This window comes from Aquila chrysaetos, chromosome Z, assembly GCF_900496995.4.
Source record: "Aquila chrysaetos chrysaetos chromosome Z, bAquChr1.4, whole genome shotgun sequence".
NCBI lineage: Eukaryota > Metazoa > Chordata > Aves > Accipitriformes > Accipitridae > Aquila > Aquila chrysaetos.
This window is the reverse complement of record NC_044030.1, coordinates 56563515-56582305: the sequence shown is the minus strand read 5'-3', so window position 1 is coordinate 56582305 and position 18791 is coordinate 56563515. Positions and strand designations below refer to the sequence as shown.

General features: G+C 57.2%; 2 protein-coding genes across 4 annotated transcripts in view; one reads left to right on the top strand and one right to left on the bottom strand.

The window, feature by feature from the left end:
• Window positions 1-1751: 1751 nt before the first annotated feature.
• On the bottom strand, window positions 1752-4710 carry LOC115337214 (sperm-associated antigen 4 protein-like). Its single transcript, XM_030005322.2, has 6 exons — window positions 4577-4710; window positions 4303-4372; window positions 3655-3755; window positions 2896-3063; window positions 2442-2531; window positions 1752-1914 (listed from the first exon to the last, which is right to left on the bottom strand). Exons 1-6 carry the CDS (start codon window positions 4592-4594, stop codon window positions 1759-1761), a joined length of 603 nt encoding a protein of 200 aa, XP_029861182.2. The 5' UTR covers window positions 4595-4710; the 3' UTR covers window positions 1752-1758.
• Window positions 4711-16963: 12253 nt separating this feature from the next.
• Window positions 16964-18791, top strand: part of RCL1 (RNA terminal phosphate cyclase like 1) — a 33711-nt gene continuing 31883 nt past the window's right edge. For all 3 annotated transcript variants that reach the window (XM_030005154.2, XM_030005153.2, XM_030005152.2), the window contains exon 1: window positions 16964-17142. In XM_030005154.2, the coding sequence (XP_029861014.1) occupies window positions 16992-17142 (151 nt within the window). In that variant the 5' untranslated portion in view covers window positions 16964-16991. The remainder of the gene's footprint in view (window positions 17143-18791) is intronic.

Genomic DNA, 18791 nt, shown 5'->3' with positions numbered 1-18791 from the left:
GTCTTAGCTGGCTCTTGGGGCCAGCTCCTGCTCCTTATCAGGAACTGTCTCTGCCTCATTGGCTGCTTCTTGGGACCAGCTCTTCTTATCAAGGACTGTCTCTACCTCAGCTAATTTCAACAACGTAAGCGCTAAACATCCTCTTTCATCCCCCTTTTATTATGAGTACTGAGATTCTTTTGACTCCCCTTGTCTCACCACTAATATCTCTTAACACTGAGGGGCATCCCTGCTCAAGGGGAGGGTTGCCTGCCGTGCCGTCCAGTTGCCGTCCAGTTGCTGTCCAGCTGCCGTCCAGTTGCCGTCCAGGGAGAATTCAAATTGGGCTCATCCAACGATCTGTTGTTGCCAAAAGATCTCGTTGCTGGAGATCAGCAACGTGCAGCCACGCTGCCTGGCAGGGAGAGCTCAGAGAAGGCTCACTTAGGCTGCCATATTTACGGGACGAAGCGGTTGGCTTGTAATCACATTGCCTGCAATGGGAGAGGTATGCACGAGACTCCCTGTAGCCACAACTTTCACTGCGTCACTCTCCTCCCTCGTGGGTTTCCTAGAGGAGCTCTTGGCCTGGCTATGGCTCAGGCCTTTGCCTCCTGTGGAGCCTGTACCCAACCGCTGCCGGTTTGGCTACGGGCTGCCAGGGGGGACATTAGCCGGTGCTCAGCACGGAAGGGCAGCCCCTCGCACAACATGAGCACCTCGTAGCACCAAAGCGGCCCCACGGAAAGGCATTGGCCGAGCTGCCCAGACGGGAATCGTCCGCGTAGCCGCCTGGTAGGCACCAGCTGTACCCGACGTCACCAACAGATACCTAGGTAGTGCTAGGGGCCGCAGCACCGCTCCCCATCTCCCCTCCCTGCCGCGGTGAGCACCAGCGCCAGGCTCCACAGGCGGGGAGAGAAACCTCTCCTTCCGTCCCCCTGCACGGTGCCTCGGAGAAGCCCCGCTTCAGCTGGGCCGCACGTCCCAAGCGACGGGCAGGTCTGGAGCTGGTGGTCCACCACACACCTATACCTGGGTCCACAGGGCATCACAGGGGGCTGTGCCCCCTCTCCCGTCTCGCCCGGCTGATCCTGGTGCCGCAAAACACTGGTGCCCTGTCCGCAGGCGTCTACGCTGCCACAGTGGCCACCCCCGGCCCATCGCCCATCGCCCGCGCCCTCACACACGTGCGCCGTTGCACAAGGAAGCTGTGGCCCGGGCCCTCGTGTCTGGGGTGCCAGGTCCCTGGCAGGGCGGAGGGCTGTGCCTGGGAGTGCAGGTGGGCACAGGGGAGCTGAGCCAGCATCCGCCCCCTCCCCGGCGGTCAGGCTGCTCCGGCCTCCTCACGCACCTCAGGCACCCCTGGCGGGTCCCAGGCATGGCAGCACCCCACGTGGGCCACCACTAGACCCTGTCCCCAGAGCCAAGGTGCCCCCTGAATGGAGTGGGCCCGTGCGCTGGGGATCGTGACGCCCAAACACTGCCGGGCTCCGACGACTCCTTCCTGGGGCAAGATGGGGGGGCGGCCCTTGTGCCGGAGGATTTCGCCCAAGGAACTGAGGCAAGGAAAGGCTGCGGGAGCGTCGCCTCCTTTTGCTCGGCTAGGAAACACCCCCGTGGCGGAGAGAAAGCGGAAAGCCTGAGGAAGGCCTCACTCAGCCTGCGAAAGGCGGAAGCTGGCAGCTTTGAGAGGGCCTCTGAAATGACATCGCTCTGCACCAGGCTAACAAACAGCCACGTCCCTCTGCTCTGTTTCCCCAAGCTCCTCTTTATTTCTTACGGAGGGAAGGTCTCCACATGGCTCACGCTGATGGCGTTTGTTCCCACCATCTTCCCACACACCTGCACTCGATAAATGCAGACGTACCCCGGTTTTCCCCAGTTGCTCTGTATGCCAAGCTTCAAAAACCGAAAGGCTCTGGGGATCCCCTTCTGCCAAGAAACCACAGCAAAAAGCAGCGTTACCCCTGGCGTGTAAAGTGTGAGAGCAGGCTCCGCGAGTCTTCCTCCGCCAGCCCGGCCCCCGCTGCAGGACCAGCTCCCGCCCTGGTTGAGGCGGCAGCTTCTCCCTCCTTCCCTTCTCCCACCCAGGTGGCAAAGGACCCCCAAACGCCCGGCCTCGGAGAGCGTGGCGGGCGGCTGTGGAAACCTGAGGCTCGCTCGTGCCGGGGCAAGTCCTGCTGCCGGGGCAAGGTGCTGGGCATCCTCCCTGCCACCGCCTGCCCGGAGGCTGCAGCCAGGCAGCTCCGGGGACCCAGGCGGCTGGGGGGCCAGCGCGGCCTTTGTTCGGCTTTCGCCGCCCTGCGGGATGCCGCTCTCCCTCCCGATCCCACCAACGTTTCTCCCGGCCAGGGTCGGGCCCCTGCCCCGGCAGGGACCGTCCGCACTCCTTCTGCGAGCAACCTGCAGGCAAACCGGCGTTCCTGCCCTGGCCTCTTGCCCACACACCCTCACTCTACCTGCAGAGGGAAGGTCTGGGTCGGCCCTTTCTGCACCGTGTAGGTGAACGTCCCCAGCAGAGTTTCCTCCTTGCCTTCCTCATCCAGTCCCTTGGAGATAAAGCACAGGGGAGCAGGTCAGGCTCGACGCAAGCACGAGGAAATGCTCATGCCAGACCCGGGCCCGTGATCTGCACCCCGCTCCTGCACCTCCAGCGCGATCTGGCGCGGGATGCAGCGGGGCCGAGTCTCCTCCTTGCGTGTTGCTCGGGGGCCCGGAGGTGCTGGGCCAAAACATGCTGAGCAAGTCTTAGGAGGGGTGACGCCACCCCGCGTGTCCCTTGCAACATCCCCACGGGGAACGGCGGTGCTTGGGAGCACTCCAATCTCGGCAGACGCGCAGAGAGCAGCAAGTCCCCGCTACAGCTCTTCCCCGCGGCCAGGTCCCAGCCCCCAGCGCCCAGCAGAAACTTACGTAGACAGTGAAATCGCGGGGGGCACTGCGCACAGTCCCCAGCGGAGAGGCTGTCTTGGAGGTGTGCTCTATGGTGATGGCCTTCGGTCGTACTTCTGTGGGCAGCCGGAGCAGCACCTCACTCCGAAACCCTTGGAAAGGCCAGCAGTAACCCGGGGAAGCATCCGGCTGAAAGCAGAGGGTGAAAGCAAGGAACACAAGGGTGTGGGGGGGCCCGCCGCGCTCCCCTGCAGCCAGAAGCACAGTCGCCACTGCATCTGTGGGCTGTGCTCGTGCTTGAAATGAATGGCGTGTTGGGAAGCGGGCAGAAGCGCCCGCACGTCTTCCCGGCCCGGGAAAGGGGAAAACAGCCAGCCAGTGGGAGACTTCTGGTAGCCGGCACCGCAGCCAGGGCTTTCAAGAAAACTCTCTTCTTGGCCAGCAGCTCTGCAGCCTCCCCCCACCCTCCACTGCGCCATCGGGGAAGGGGACAGTCAGAGCCGTGGCAGGGAAATGGGGGGTCGCGAAGGAGAAGCCCCTTCAGCCAGCCGTGACCAGGGGTGGTGGGCAGGAAGCTCAGCTCAGCTCAGCTCAGCCCACGTCTGAGGGCAGCTGCTTTTTTCTAGGGGGCTAAGCCCTGTGCGAGACCTCAGGTGTCAGGCACCGGACCAGCGCCGGGGCCTTCCGCAATACCACTGGCCTGAGGGGAGACACCCCAGGGCTCGCCCCCAGCTTTATAAGAGGCAAGAGAAGCAGCACTGACGGTTTCTGCCGCTCTACCTGCACAAAGGTATCCACAAGGGGCGGAGAACACAGGAACCAGAACACCTTGCAGAGCCATGCAGAGCTGCTGGACGATCTCTGCAGGTCGATGGCAGCCCCTGAAGGGAAGAAGCGAGCAGCTGACTGCAAGAGGCCCCAGGCTCGGAGGACCTGGGGGCAGCAAGCGGCTTCTAAGTCTGCCTGCCAGCCCCACGTGCCACACCGCACCCTCGGAGGTGCCCCAGGAAAGGAGGGCATCCCCGTGCCCGGGGATGGCGTCTCTCTCCCAGCTGCTGCACAGAGAGAAGGTCCGCGGGAGCTGGGAGACAGCAAGCCCCCACGGGAAGGGCTGCAGACCCAAGCCACGTGGACAGCAGAGGATGACCCAGCCGTCCGCTTTTGCTCCCCAGGAAAGCTCAGCAGAGAGGGAGGGGGCAGAAACGCCTGCAGGGGCACGGCCGGGGCACCGGCGAGGGCTCTGGCAGCGGGATGGGGGTGAGCCCGAGGGAGCCGCTCTGCCACAGGCGTGCTCTTGAGCCCCGGGATTTGGTCCCACCTCCCTCTGCCTCGCAGAGCTGCGTCTGCCACGCAGCCTGCTCTCGGGAATGCCAAGCGCGAGCCCAGCGCAACAAGGCCTGCCTGCCTGGACCTGAGGTCTGCCCGTACCTGCGCGTTTCAGAGCCCAGTCGGACATCTGCGTGCTTGCAGACATTGCCTCTCTCATTTGCCGAGCTTCCTGGGAAAGACGCAAAGGAAGAGGGGAAACGACCACGTCAGACCTGGCCAGGAGAAGGGGCTTTACAGCGGGGAAGTTCAGCCAGCAGCCCCTGGCAAGGGACGGGTGCGTGGGCTGAGCAGGAAAAGCCCACCAACTGGCCCAGGAAGGGCCTCGTGCGGGGCCCTGCTCGTCCCAGCCCTCTCTCCCAAAGTGCAGGATTACCTTCTTCACAGCACCCATCTCCGCAGCCAGGCGCGCCACCTCATCCCTCAGCTGTTGCACCTCTTGGGATTGTTGCCCCCACACAGCCAGCACGCTCCTGCAGACACGGTGAAAGTAGATCTTGTCAGAGAGCTGCCCAGCCCCTCCCAGAGCCTCCAAGCCTCCAGGCTCCAAGGAGGAGCAGAGACAGAGGTGCTGGAGCCCCCTTTTCCTTCCCTGGTTTGCAAGTGCTTCCCTCCCCCTCCAGCTTTAGCAAAAGGCCCAGGCAGGAGCAAAAGGCACAAGCCCCGGGCGCTGTGCAAGTGAGTGCCAATAGCACTGTCTCATCTGCTGCTACCCCACCAAACGTGCTACAGGTCAGGAGAGAGGAGAGGGCTCTTACCGCAGCGACCTCAGGTCAGCAGCAGGCTGCCCCAGCAGCAGCTGAAAGAGAAAGGCTCACCGCTTGACTCCCTGAGCTTGCCGGGGCCTTTCCAGAGCTGGTGGCTCTAGGAAGGCACGGCAGCAGCTGCTGCCGCTTCTGTGTGTGCGTCACTGCCTGGAGCCGGCGGACCGGGCATTTTACCCACCCACCCACCCACCCACCACCAGCAGCGCTCCTCTGCAGCACTTTCCTGTCCCACTGACCTGCGGCACATTCTTTGCCTCCAGCATCCACACGAGCAGCGAGGGTCCCGCAGTAGGCGCCAGCTGTAATTCACATCATCACCCGACAGAGAGTTACTTGGCTAGAGTTTCTAACAATCCCTGTAGTCATGTGGTCTCCTCCCACATCAGGGTGGCAAGAGGCTGGCCGAGGACACGGGCAAGGGGTACAGAGAGAGGCTGCAGCCCCAGGCAAGGACTCTTGCCTTGGGCCTCGGGGCCTCCGCACAGCCCTGGTTCCCGGGCACGCGGTGCGCCCCACAGCTACGCCCCGCTTCCCCTGCACGCAGCGAGCATCTCCTGACCGCAAGGCTGGGAGGTTGGGAGGGCCGACCCTCCGACCTTCCAAGGGTGGAATGTTGGGGAGGCTCCAGCCCCTCTCCCTCATGCTGAAGGCTCGCAGCCCGCGCCCCTGCGCCTCCGCTGACAGCGTGCGAATACTCACCAAGAGCAGCCAGGGTCATCAAGAAGAGGATGGTGCAGAGCCTCTCCTTTTTCGGGGTGACGATCTCTTTCCTGAAAAAGAGTAAGTCCTGGCGTCGGCAGTGCCTGAGGGCAGAGCCCTGCACCGGGGGGGGTTTCTCCTACCAGCTGAGGAGCGGCATATTTACAGGGGAGCCGGGGTGGATCCTGGCGCAGAGCACCTCCAGCCTCCCCCCTGCTGACCCTTACCCACTGGCACCCCCACCTCCGTGTCCGCACCGGACACACGTTGTACTCACAGGGTGGAACTGCCTGTGCTGAGGCGTCTCTGGAGGGAGAGCACGGCCACTGCCAGGCTGCCAGCGATGCTGAAGACGAACCCTGGGCAACGAAACCGGAGGAAAGCCTGAGGACCCTTCTCGAGGATGCCCTTCGGGGCGTGTGCCAGACCCCTGCGGGGAGGTGGGCGCTGGTCCTACGCACTCCTCTCCCGTGGGGCAGGGGCACGGCCAGGGCTATGCCCCTGGCGGGCGGGGGTGCTGGCCGCACCCTGGGAGCCGGGCTCGGAGGACCAGGCAGGATCCCCTTGCAGGCAGGGCCCTGGCGGTGTGACCTGGGGAGGGAGGGCGGACGAGGCTTTGGCCTCTTGGCCTCCACCATGTTGGGGTACGCCGCGGTTACTACAGTATCCCACAAAGACGTGGCCGGACGTGGTAGCCCAGCTCCGTCCTCGCCGTCACATAGGCGAGGTGGCCCCAGGCCTCCCTCGGGGCAGCATGATGCTGGTTCTGCGGGGCCATCGGTCCCGGCTGAGCCAGGCGGGCTCGGTTGCAAACATGGGGTGAAAGGCAACGCTGAACTCACGCTTGTTTTCTCCCACGCTGCAGATGCAGTGTGCTAGCCCCCTCCGGCTGGTGCCCTGGTCCTCCTGAGCACAGGGCGTGCACCTACGGGAGGACAAAGGCGGCGGCGCCCTGTTTTGCACCATCTCCATGCCCCATCGGCCCAAGGCCCTGGCCAGAAGACAGGCTTTGGGAAGCCTCCCAGGAGACGTCCCTGCCGTGGTGAGATAGGGCAGGAGAAGCCGCAGAGCGGGGCGGCACAGCCGCTTCTCACCCTGACTCCACCCCGGCCCCCGGAGCACCAGCCTGCCCCTGGGCAGGCGTCTCAGAGACCTGGCGTTCTGTGGGCAGAGGGGAGCGGCGGCCCTCCTCCAAAGCCCCCACCGCTTCCCAGGGCCTCTGCAGCACGAGGGCCACAGCCCTCCCGAAACACCCCCCAGGGCTTCCCTCCCTCAGCAGAGACCCACCAGGAGTTTCCAGCTGCAGCAGCGCTTTGCCGGGGAGGCCTGGCGGGGCGAGGGCTGAGCTGTCCCGCTCCAGGCACCCAGAAAAGGCTTGTGCTGGAGAGCAGCAGGAACTTCCCGAGTTTGCCGGTGGGACCCTGAGCAGCAGGACCGTGGGGTTTGGCCCAGGGGGCCAGAGGGGCTTTCAGCGGAGCCTCTTCCCCGCTCACGGCGGCTTTTCCAAGCCCTGGGAGTGAGTGTTGTGCTGCCCACAGCGCTCGCCAGCTTCTCCGCCGTCTCCCCCCAGCCAGCCCCCCTTCAGGCTCTGCGGGTCCTACCCGCCAGCTGATGTCCCCAGGAGGAACAAACCCTCGTACCCGTTCTTGAGGACGCGAGTGGGCCCGGCTGCACATCTGTCCGTGCTGCTGCCGGCTCTCCTCCTTGACAGGGCAGCACCCTGCGCTCTTGGAGGAGCCTTTCTCCTCCTCATCCTGGGGAGAAAGGAAGCTCCCCCGCAAGCCTGTGTGTCCTCCTTCCACCGCAGGAGTGTTGCCTGCCCAGGGGAGGTCACTTGGGCGAGAGCTCCAAACCGATTGCCGGGAGGAGAACGCCTGCCGCGGGCTCACGGCCACCAGGACGCGGCAAGCTCCTTCCAGGCGGGAGGTTTGGCCCACAGTGCCGGAGGTCAAGGTGGCCAGCCTTGACTTCACAGAGGCCTGGCCCCGCTCGGTGTGAGGTCACGGCTGTGACATGACAGAGGGAGCTACTGGGGGGCGGGGGGCAAGGGGGAGACCCCGACGCCCACGTAGCGCCGTCTTTTGCAGTCGTGGCTAGGCAGGCCTGAAAACACACCAGCACTTTCGCTGGTGCTGAGCAGCGCCGGCGCAGCGCCAAGGCTTCCTCTGCTTCTCTCTGCGTGTCCCCGAGCGAGTAGGCTGTGCGGGTGGGCGAGAGGCTGGGAGGGGGCGCAGCAGGGACAGCCGACCCCAACTGACCACAGGGCTACTGCACAGGCCACGTAACGCCACGCTCCGCAGTGAAGCCCGGGCCTTTGCTCCTTCCAAAGTAGCCATTGCCTGGGGACCGGCTGGGCATCGGTCTGCTGGCGTCAAGCCGCCTCAGCCCCTTTAGAGAAAGGAGGGTGTGTGCTGTGTGTTCTGTAGTCTCCGGCGGGACCAGGAGGGTCTCTGCACGGGGGCACAGGCTGCCCCGAGGGCACCGGGCATCTGGCATGGCAGCACAGGGTTAGGGAGGATCCTGAGCAGGGCCCCCGACCTTCCTCCTGCCTGGGCAGGGCCAACCTTGCCAGCTGAGGGGTCCCCATGGGGACATGGCGGCCCCGGCCAGAAGACAGGCCTTGGCGAGCCTCTTGGCAGATGGCCCCGCCACAGCTCCTCCACGGGCCGTGAACCCTCTGCCTAGTCGTGCTGCCTGTCCTTGCCCAGGCACCTGTGCCGCTCCAGACACCCTTGCCCCTGTGTACTGGGGTATCGGGGGTCCCTGCCCAGGTGTTGCCAGTGGCGGGACTGCCGGGGGGGGCTCTGTGGGCAGAGGCCAGGGCTGCCCCGTGCCAGACGCGTGGCCAGCCCCAGCCACCTCCAACGGACCCGTTGCAGGAGACATCGGAGCACATCCTATGCCTTCCTGGGGCGAGACGTTCCCCAGGGGTCAGCAGTGGGTCCGCTCCTGTTTAACGGCCTCATTAATGATCCGGATGATGGGGCAGAGCGTGCCCTCGGCACGTTTGCCAATGACACAGAGCTGATGCACCGGAGGTCGTGCTGCCCTCCAGAGGGACCTCAACAGGCAGGAGAAATGGGCTGACAGAAGCCTCGTGGAGGTCATCAGGGAGGGCAGGGCAAAGCCCTGCGCCTGAGAGGGGAACAACCCCATGCACCAGGACATGCCCGGGTTCACATTCGCGTTCGACCCCAAGTTGAACGTGAGCCAGCGATGTGCCCTTGCGGCAGAGGCGGCAAATGGGATCCTGCACTGCGACAGGAGGAGCGCTGCCAGCAGGTCGAGGGAGGTGATCCTTGCCCTCTCCTCAGCACCGGTGAGGCCACGCCTGGGGTGCTGTGTCCAGTTCTGGGCTCCCCAGTACAAGAGAGACGTGGACATGCGCCAGCGAAGGGCCAGTAAGACGGCGAAGGGACTGGAGCATCTCTCCTATGAGGAAAGGCTGAGGGAGCTGGGGCGGTTCAGCCCAGGGAGGAGAAGGCACAGGGGGGACCTCGTCCACATACACAGATACCCGAAGGGGGTGATGCCGAAAAGCCGGTCGAAGAAACCTTCTAGGACTCGTTTTTGGAGTTTTAGAAAGCAGGCGTTCTCTATTGCAGCGCTGGATGCACGGGGGATAGTTCCACCTAGCGTGCACACCACAGCTTTAGCACAAACAGGTTATACAGAGTAACTAATTGCATATTAATCAGATCAGTATACATACAGATAAAAATGATCCTAACTGATTGGCATAGTACTGCCTACATCCGATCGTGCGCAATGAAGGATCCTTTGGAGTCGAAGGGCTGCTTTTATGAACACCGACCCATTTGAAGTTCTGGTTGGCTCCTCTTGAAGTCCTTATTCTTGTCCTTGTTCTTTGATCTTGAAGCTTAACGCGGTTTCAATCACATGTGGTCAGTTGCAACGTCGTTCTCATCTAGCGTACAGGAACACCTAGTCATAAGAGCAAAGAATGGCAAAACTTATGAATAATTACTAGTTAATCACCTGACTACACTTTTGTAATTATCTCCCCGGCTACCCTTTGTCTGTTGTTTCAACCATAATGTTCATATATGATCGTTTATCAAATCTCACTTATACAGTTACCTAGCGGCAGGGCTATGCCTTTTGATTCGTGCACCTAGGAGCAAAATAGTTACTTAGCCAACAACGAGAGTGCTCATCCTTCCTCCTCTGTCATGGTGTGGGGATGTCCTGTATTACAGTGGGAACCACAAAAACCTCAGCAGTCCAGCTGCTGTTGGGTCTGCTTCAAAATGTTTTTGGGTAAGCTGATGTGTTTCTACTTTCCAGCTTGGAAGTTTGGTCTGTAACATTTCCATGAGTTAGCAGACCCTGAAGAAACTGCCAGACAACCAACATGAAAGCATCATGGCTGCAGGAGACAGCAAGCTGCAGGTGGCTGCATAATGACCTTCAGCCCTTTCTGGTCACCGTGTTGTGCCTACACATTGCTCTCACTTTGACCGAATGTCACTGCTCCCAGCATGCATCAGGTTTTAGCATAAGCTGTGTGTTAGCCAACACCTGAGCGGGAGCTGAGTGAACAGTCACACAATGGGCACAGACTGAAACACAGGAGGTTCCTCCTGAATGTCAGGATACACTTTTTTACTGTGAGGGTGACCAAGCCCAGGCACCAGTTGCCCAGCGAGTTTGTGAAGTCTCCCTTCTTGGAGATATTCAAAAGCTGTCTGGACATGTGTGGGAGCAGCTTGGAACATCCAGCATTTGTTTTCAAGAGTGAACCCTTAGAATTTGTTGTGCTGCATGTTTGCCAAGCCTTTGAAGAACTAGTTTTACAAGGCCAGGTTGGAGGATGGCCTTGTGTATGCCTGGGAAGATGTGGCTGTAGACAGTCATGCGTATGTGTATGGAATGTTTTTATTTTTAACTGTTCTGAGGACTGGCAAACATCCCAGCTGAGACAGATATGCGCTCCTGTGTTAGTAATATTGACTGTATGCTGTTAGTTCTTTCTAGATCTTTGTTGAAACATATATAAGTTTGATCCTCTTGTGAAATAAACGTAATCTTGTACAGATAGCTTGAGCGCTTAATTCAGTCACCGCAACATGGACCTGGGCAACCAGCTCTGGGTGGCCCTGCTTGAGACCGGCGGGGTTGGACCAGATGACCTCCAGACGTCCCTGCCAACCTCAACCATCCTGTGACTCTGTGATATACAGAGAGGATGGGAGCAAAAGGTATAAAAAAGAAGGAAAAAAAAGGAACAGGATAAAAAGAACACTGCAGCAAAGTCATTCCAATCACTAAATTTGATTAATTCTCCTTCCATGGAAAAAAAAAGCAGTATTTACTCCTGAATAATATAGTGATATCACGCTAACTAACCTCCATGTTTATGTCATACATTGTCTAGCAAGCAACCGGAATGCAGACCTGTGACAGCAGCATGCTTAAAGAATGAGGTATTTTACGACAGTTTGTTTTATAGCAGGGTTCCAAGCATTTAAAAAACCTTAAATGGCAGTCTTCCAAATGTTGCCCTGTCTGTTCTCAGCGGGTCCAAAAGATCACACCTGCCTAGACAGTCTAGGTTGCCTCTTAAGCTTACCAAAAGTAAGTGTATCACTTCATATCTCCAGCCTGAAAAGACATAATTCACTGGTATAAGCATGCAATGCAAAACTAGACTAACATTTGAGCTGTAAGAATACTTCTTCCTTCCTGTCAGTTGCTGCCATATACTTTGCATCTCCATCCCCATATAATTTGTAATGCAATCAGAAGGTGGTTTCATTTCTTCCCCTTAGTGATGTTAGAACAAGCAGCCTTGGCAAAGGAACTTTGTGACTGTGGACACACAACGTATAAGACCTGGGACAGGTCTTTGGTCAATTTGGCATTTATTATGCTGGTAGTTTGCAAAACGTTTACCTTGGGGGTCAATACAGCAGCTAATGAAACTAATCAGCAGTGGAGAGGTGTTTCAGTTGTTTTAAACAGGAACTTATCAGGGACGAACTGCATGGCAGAGGAGGTAGGTGGTGTAGAGAGGATGTTGTCACCAAGAAGTCACATGTATAAAGATTCTTGAAGCATCTTGAACTTACCAGCTGGAACATCCCCATTTTTAAATGAAGTCACTGCGTTCCCATGAAGAAGTTAAATTGGCAAGACAGTCTCTGTCAAGAATAGGTCTGTCAATTGTTTTCAGGGCAGTTTTACGCGGTACATTTGAGGATTAACATTGCTTCAAGGCTAGATTTGCCTCCCTGTAAGTGTTCCTATTCCAAATCCATCATATTTTTTTGTCTCAAACAAGTAACTGCTATAATACACAGAAGACTATGAGCTTATAAATACTATATTGCCTGTTAACACTGTAGACAAGAAGTTCCCTGTCCAGCTATGCCTGGGGTTATTACACTGGTTCTGCATTAGAGCACACTTACATCAGTAAATCCAAATGTCCACAAATGGCTCACCAGTTATGTATCCATAGCATCATCCTGTGTCTGCGCTGACACACAACAGAGGTTTCCTCTAGGTTAAAGGCACACCAAGAAGGAGGTTTTCTGATATTTTGACCAACTGCCAAATCAGTCGTGTCACTTCAGGTCTACTCTCACTCCCACAGATCTGGGACCTGGAAGGAAATGAAAAGCCCTTTACCGGCTCCTCAAAGCATAGGTGCAGTCATTCCCTTGCTTCCTAGCATTTATCCCTCCAACAGCACAGTTTGCTTTTCACAACCTTATGGACAGTGAACTGGGACAACATACTCTCCGACACTTGCACCTTTTGTCTCTTGCTTTTTGCCCAGCCGGCCTTTATTTCCTGTAGGAACTTTCTGTTCTCCCTTCCTTGCTCCCAGATAGGTAGTTACTCTTTCTTGAAGAAAATGGAGAGTCTTTCCATACATTGCTTAAACTCTGCCCTGAAATAGATAGCCAGGGACCTTTTAGGAACTTCAAAAAGCCAGGCCACCAGTTCAGTTAAGGGAAAATGAATGCATGACTCCTCTACAGCTCTCCCCAGTCTTCAGCCTGCCTCATCCTACTCTGGAAACACATCATACTCTTCCAAAACTGCTCCTCCAACTAATTCCAGGGAAGATCACCTACCCTTCCCCCTGCTGCCTATTTCTTAATTTATCCCCATGCCACACATCCCACCCTCTTCTAAATAGATCCAGCTGGAGAATCCAGGACCTCACCTTGATTGTCCTTTGTTTTACCAGAAGGCCTGACAGTTGAAAGATTTGACCTGTAGCAGCTCAGCCACTGATGTTGGCTAAGCCTTTTCCTAAATTTCTTCCATCATGTCTCTCTGCTGGAATTCAGGGGAGAACACCTAGTCTCTCACTACATGCATAGAGCACAGATCAAGATTAGATCTTGTTTGAGGCCTTAAAAGTGCCAGTAATAGAAATAATAGCAGAAGACAGGAAGACTCAACACTTCTGTAGTATTGTATTACTACCCTTGCTTAGACAAGGAATTTCAGTGTGCTGCCTCCTTGCCTCAGCTAGCTAAGGTAGAAATGGAGCAGGCTAGTGTGGGACAGCACTCCAGTTTATTTAAAACAAACAATCAAACAAAATGCAGCAACTTTTTTCACAGTCCTTGTAGAAATTAGTGTATCACTGGGGATTTGAATAGCTTGTGAGCCCCTCATGGGTTAGCACCAGTTAGCTGATGTGGTCTCTCACTGCTAAAAAGCCTGCACAAACACAGTATTGATCTTATTTCAAAAAACACCTTTGTGAAACAGACAAAAGTTTTCTCTGAGTGACTACTATGATGTCCTGGTGACTATAGCCTTGAAATGCTCCTTACTACAATAATAAATGTGTAACTAGGCAGGTGAAATGTGATTTAGGCTGCAGCCAACGTAAAGGACAGAAGGAAACGTTAATACAACAAATCTCATTTCAAACTTCTGTGCTTTCATCTACTGTAGCAGCTTACAGAAAGGTAAAACTGGCTTGTTATGGGTCAGATGTGATTCAAAGGCATAAGTTACCTTCAATCCAGAACAAAGCACAAAAAAATAAATGCAGATGTATGAAAAACATTTGTAGGTTTAACAGTAGAATAAGGCATATAGCTGAATGTTGAAATACAGAAGCTATCCCTTTAAAATTATCACAGCATGTTCACTCAGGGACAAGTCCATGATTTGGGATACAAGCTTATGCAAGATTGAGTAATAATTCAAGTCTAACTGTATGAAATTGCTCTTTTCACAACATGAAACTCTGCAGGAAGGTAACTGTCATCCAATTTCCACAGCTACTGGTAAAGACAAAGTTTCTCTCTTGAGGACCATACAAGTTGAATTTTGACAGATATCACTACACTGAATCTAGCAAGTGATGCAAAGAAAAACAAGAATGGCTTTTACAGGCATATTGGCCAGAAAAGGAAGATTAAAGAAAATGCACCCCCTGTGGTAAATAAGACAGAAGAACTGGTAATAACAGACATGGAGCAGGCTGAGGTACTCGGCAATTTTGTTGCCTCAATTTTCAATGGTAATCTCTCTTCCCACAGCTCTCAAGCCCCTGAAATTCAGGGCAGTGACTGGTGGAATGAAGTCCCTTCCACTGTAGGAGAAGATCAGGTTCAAGACCACCAAAGGAACCTGAACATACACATGTCCATGGGACCCAGTGAGATGCATCCCAGGGTCCTGAGGGAATTGGCTGATGTAGTTGCCAAGCCACTCTCCATCCAGAGGGACCTGGACAAGCTTGAGAAATGGGCTCATGTGTACCCCATGAGGTTCAACAAGACCAAGTGCAAAGTCCTGCACTTGGGTCAGGGCAACCCCCAAGATCAGTACAGACTGAGGGATGAAGGAATTGAGAGCAGCCCTGCAGAGGATGACTTGGGGATACTGGTGGTTGAAAAACTGGACATGAGTTGGAAATGTGCGCTCACAGCCCAGAAAGCCAACCGTATCCTGGGCTGCACAAAATCAGTGTGGCCAGCAGGTCAACGGAGGGGATTGTCCCCCTTTACTCCGCTCTTCTGAGACCCCACCTGGAGTACTGCGTCCAGCTCAGGGGTCTCCAGCTGAAGAACGACAAGGACCTGATAGAGCCAGTACAGAGGAGGGCCACAAAAATGGTCAGAGGGCTGGAACACCCCTCCTGTGAAGAAAGTCTGAGTTGGCGTTGTTCAGCCTGGAGAAGAGAAGGCTGCAGGGAGACCCTATTGTATATACCTTATTGTATATACCTTTCAATATATAAGGGGGGCTTATAAGAACGATGGAGAGAGACTTTTTGCCAGGGACAACAGTTTTAAACGGAAAGAGTGTAGGTTTAGACGGGACATAAGGAAGAACTTTGTTATGATGAGGGTGATGAGACACTGGAACAGGTTGCCCAGAGAAGTTGTGGATGCCCCATCCCTGGAAGCATTCAAAGTCAGGTTGGATGGGGTTGTCAGCAGCTTGATCTAGCAGAAGATGGCCCTGCCCATGGCAGGGGGGTCAGACTAGATGATCTTTAAAGGTCCCTTCCAACCCAAACCATTCTATGATTCTATGATACATAGCTTGCAGACTGGTTTATCAAAACAACAAATGATCCTTCTGCACACTGATCAGAAAAGCTGAGTCAGCAAGCAGCTAACAAAAGGAGGTCTAATTCCTGCATAGTTCTTGTAAAGCATCTCTATCATGGTTATAAAAAAAAAAAAATGTTTTAGTCTCTGGAAAACAACTTACCAAAAAAAAAAAAAAAGAAGTGGTGTTATTTGTAAGGAAAATGATACGACCTTTTCTGTTCATGGCTGATGATACCAAACTGGGAGGTGCTGTTGACTGTCTTGACGGACAAGAGGCCTTGCAGAGGGATCTGATAGATTGGACCATTGGACAATCATCAGTGGCATTAAATTTAACAAGACCAAATGCTGGATTCTGCACCTGGGACAGGGCGATGCCAGGCACAAGTACAAACTGGGAGCGGAGTGGCTGGAGAGCAGGCCTGCGGAAAGGATCTGGGGGTGCTGGTTGGCAACAGGCTCAACACGAGTGCACTGGCAGCCAAGAGGGGAAACCCCATCTTGGGGTGCATCAAACACAGTACAACCAGCTGGTCAAAAGAGGTTGATTGCCCTGCTCTGTTCAGCATTGGTGCGGCCTCACCTTGAGTGCTGCGCGCAGTTCAGGGCCCCACAACTTAGGAAGGATGTGAAGGTCCTTGAATGCATCCGGAGGAGGGCAGCAAAGCTGGTGAAGGGGCTGGAAGGCATGTCCTGTGAGGAGCGGCTGAGGACTCTGGGTTTGTCTAGTTTGGAGAAAAGGAGGCTGAGGGGGGACCTCATTGCTCTCTACAGCTTCCTGAGGAGGGGAATGGGAGAGGGGGGTGCTGACCTCTTCTCCCTGGGATCCTGTGATGGGACGTGTGGGAATGGTTCAAAGCTGCACCAGGGGAGGTTCAGACTGGACATTAGGAAGCATTTCTTTATCAGGAGGGAGGTCGAACGCTGGAACAGGCTTCCTGGAGAGGTGGTCGATGCCCCAAGCCTGTTGGTGTTTTAAGAGGCGTTTGGGCAACGTCCTTAGCAACACGTATGAACTTTTGGTCAGCACGGAATTGGTCAGGCAGCTGGACTAGATGATTGTTTTGGGTCCCTTCCAACTGAAATAGTCTAGTCTAGTCTATTCTAAGAAACTTTTTCCCCGCACACATAAATGTAGCCTAGCAGTTGACACTGTCACGCCTCTACTGTCATGCATGTTTCTCGTAAAATACGGACTGAAAGCTTCACTTCACTCGTTCTCTTCTGTAAGCACAGCCGTGCTCTGCCACTGTCGGTAGGTAAACGGGCTGGCCTGGAGACGGGAACTCCCACTCATTCCTCTGCTTAGCTTTCCTTAAGACAGGCAGGGATCCGTCACCGAAAAGGACTGCCAGAGGGAACGTGCCCCCCGAAGGAAGGCACTGCGATGTGGGGACAGTGCCCGGGTGCAGGCACCACGCTTCGCCCCGGGGAGGGACGGCCGGCGCAGGCAGGACTCGCTCCTGCCGGCGGAGCGGGACGGCTGGCAGCGCCAGCGGCCGTCACGAGGGCTCAGCTGTCACCCGGCCGAGCTGCCTCGGGGCAGGGCTCGCTGTCGCGACAGACTCGACCTGCTGGCGCGGCCCGGCCATGCCCTCCACCGGCACGCCGCGCCGCGCAGCCCGCTCCCCGCGGCTCCGCAGCCCCCGCCCCTGCCGACCGCCGCCGCCCCGCCCCGCGCCCTTTGACCTCGCCGCTGTCCCAGCGCTTCCTGTTCCCAACCACGTGGGCGCGGCGGGCACGGCGGGGCAGCGGCAGCGGCGGCATGGCGGGCGGCGCGGCGGCGGGCGAGGCGCAGTGCCTCAGCTACGCGGGGTGCAACTTCCTGCGGCAGCGGCTGGTGCTGTCCACGCTCAGCGGGCGGCCGCTGAAGATCCGCAAGATCCGCGCCAAGGAGGAGGACCCCGGCCTCCGCGGTGAGCGGCGGCACCGGCGGCCGCCGGGGGAGGAGGGAGAGAGGGAGCGAGCGAGCGAGCGGGCGGGCGGGGGGAGCCCCGGGGGAGCCCCTGCGCCGGCCGTGCCGGGGGCTTGCTGCCGGGCAGGGGCAGCCCCGCGCCGGGGGCCGCGGCAGCCCCGTCCCCTTCCCGGCGGGTGCCGCGGGCGGGCGGCGGGGCAGGGGGTCCCGGCTGCGTGCCGCTGTCTCCCCGTGGACCGGGTCTCCCCTTGGGCCGCCCCGCGCACGCCCGGCGAGTCGCCGGCGCCGTTTCGGGCGGGCCTGGCAGCGGCGGGGCTGTGGGAGAGGGAGGCGTGGGCGCGACGCGAGGCGCCGGCTGGAAGAGGCCGGAGCGGGAAGGGCGGGCACCGGCACCGGCCCGCCCGGGGTCCGGTGGAAGCCGGCGTGCCCGTGGGGCGACCGGGCGCTGGCGGCGGTGCGGCTTGCCGCTGCAGCTCTGCCTTCCCGGGAGGTCGCGCTCGCTCCTCCCGCCGGTCCCGGACGGAGCGCACCGAGCGACCGGGCACCGGTGCTGCCCTGCCCGAGCCGCCCCGGTGGGATGGGGCGCGCCCGGCCGCGCCTCCCGCCCCGCAGAGCAGCCGGTTTCGCTCAGGTCCCGACGTGAGGCGTTGCGGGCGGGGGGGAGCGGGAGGGGATGCCGAGCGTGGGTCCGAGGCGCCGGCCAGGCTGTGCGTGCGCTTCGCTGGCAGCCTCGGAGCAGGCTGGCGTCTCGGTAAGAGCGGGCTCTGCGGGCGAAAGCCGCAGAATTCGCGGGGGCTCTGCCCGCCGCGCTCTGCCCGCCGCCTGCCCAGCGTCGTGTCCTCCCTCTCCTCACGGGAGCCCGGGTTCCCACAGACCTAACGGGTCTGGCTTTGTGCTGCGATTTTTGCCGGGGCTTTGCCCGCACGGTAGTAAAGGCAAAAGACTGTTTACTTCTCATTTCTGAAAGCTTCTGACACCGCAGACTCCTCTGAGGGAAACCCTGCTTAGGGAGTACCCTCTTCATTCCTGTACGGGACCTTTGGCACCCTGGGGCAACTTTCCTCATTGAGCTGAAGTAAGAAGGCAGTCGGGTGGAGGCTGGGGAAGAAACATTATTGTGGTGTTCGCTTATTTTTTGGGCGAGGTGTGCAAGTTCAGAACAGGGGTAGGACCGGTGAAGGTGCTGCTCTGCCTCCTGAGGAGGCTTCCGTTTATAGCTGGAAGTTCTCCTCCAAAACTGTCAAAACACTCTTGTGTACTTGACTTAACAGTTACCGTGACCCAAAGAACTTATTATTACCACAGGGTGTTTGGTGGTGGTGGTGGTGAAGTTTGTTGGGTTTGCCATGGTTTTTTTTAAAGGTTTTTGAATTGCCTTTTTCAAGTGTGGGTTAAAATGTAAACTGTGATTGTAACAGAAAAATAAGAACAGCAAACCCTGATTTGTGTCGGTGATTCAACATGCAGTTCTCTCTGCTTTTCATGACTGGAACGTTTGCAGTGAAGACTCTTCTACAGGTTTGTTCTCCAAGAGGCAAAATGTGTATTCACAGGGATGTACTCTTGTACTGGAAGAGGTACCAGTCCTGTCATACAAACTTTAAATTTAGAAGCTACTGTGACAGAGAGCAGAACCAGCATTGTGTGACT

What these genes read in the sequence shown, in the direction of transcription:
- LOC115337214 (XM_030005322.2), bottom strand. An exon ending in TTGTGGATACCTTTGTGCAG is followed by an intron (nt 3,064 to 3,654) that starts GTAGAGCGGCAG and finishes CTCTGCTTTCAG; the next exon opens with CCGGATGCTTCCCCGGGTTA. An exon ending in CCCAGACCTTCCCTCTGCAG is followed by an intron (nt 1,915 to 2,441) that starts GTAGAGTGAGGG and finishes GTTTCTTGGCAG; the next exon opens with AAGGGGATCCCCAGAGCCTT.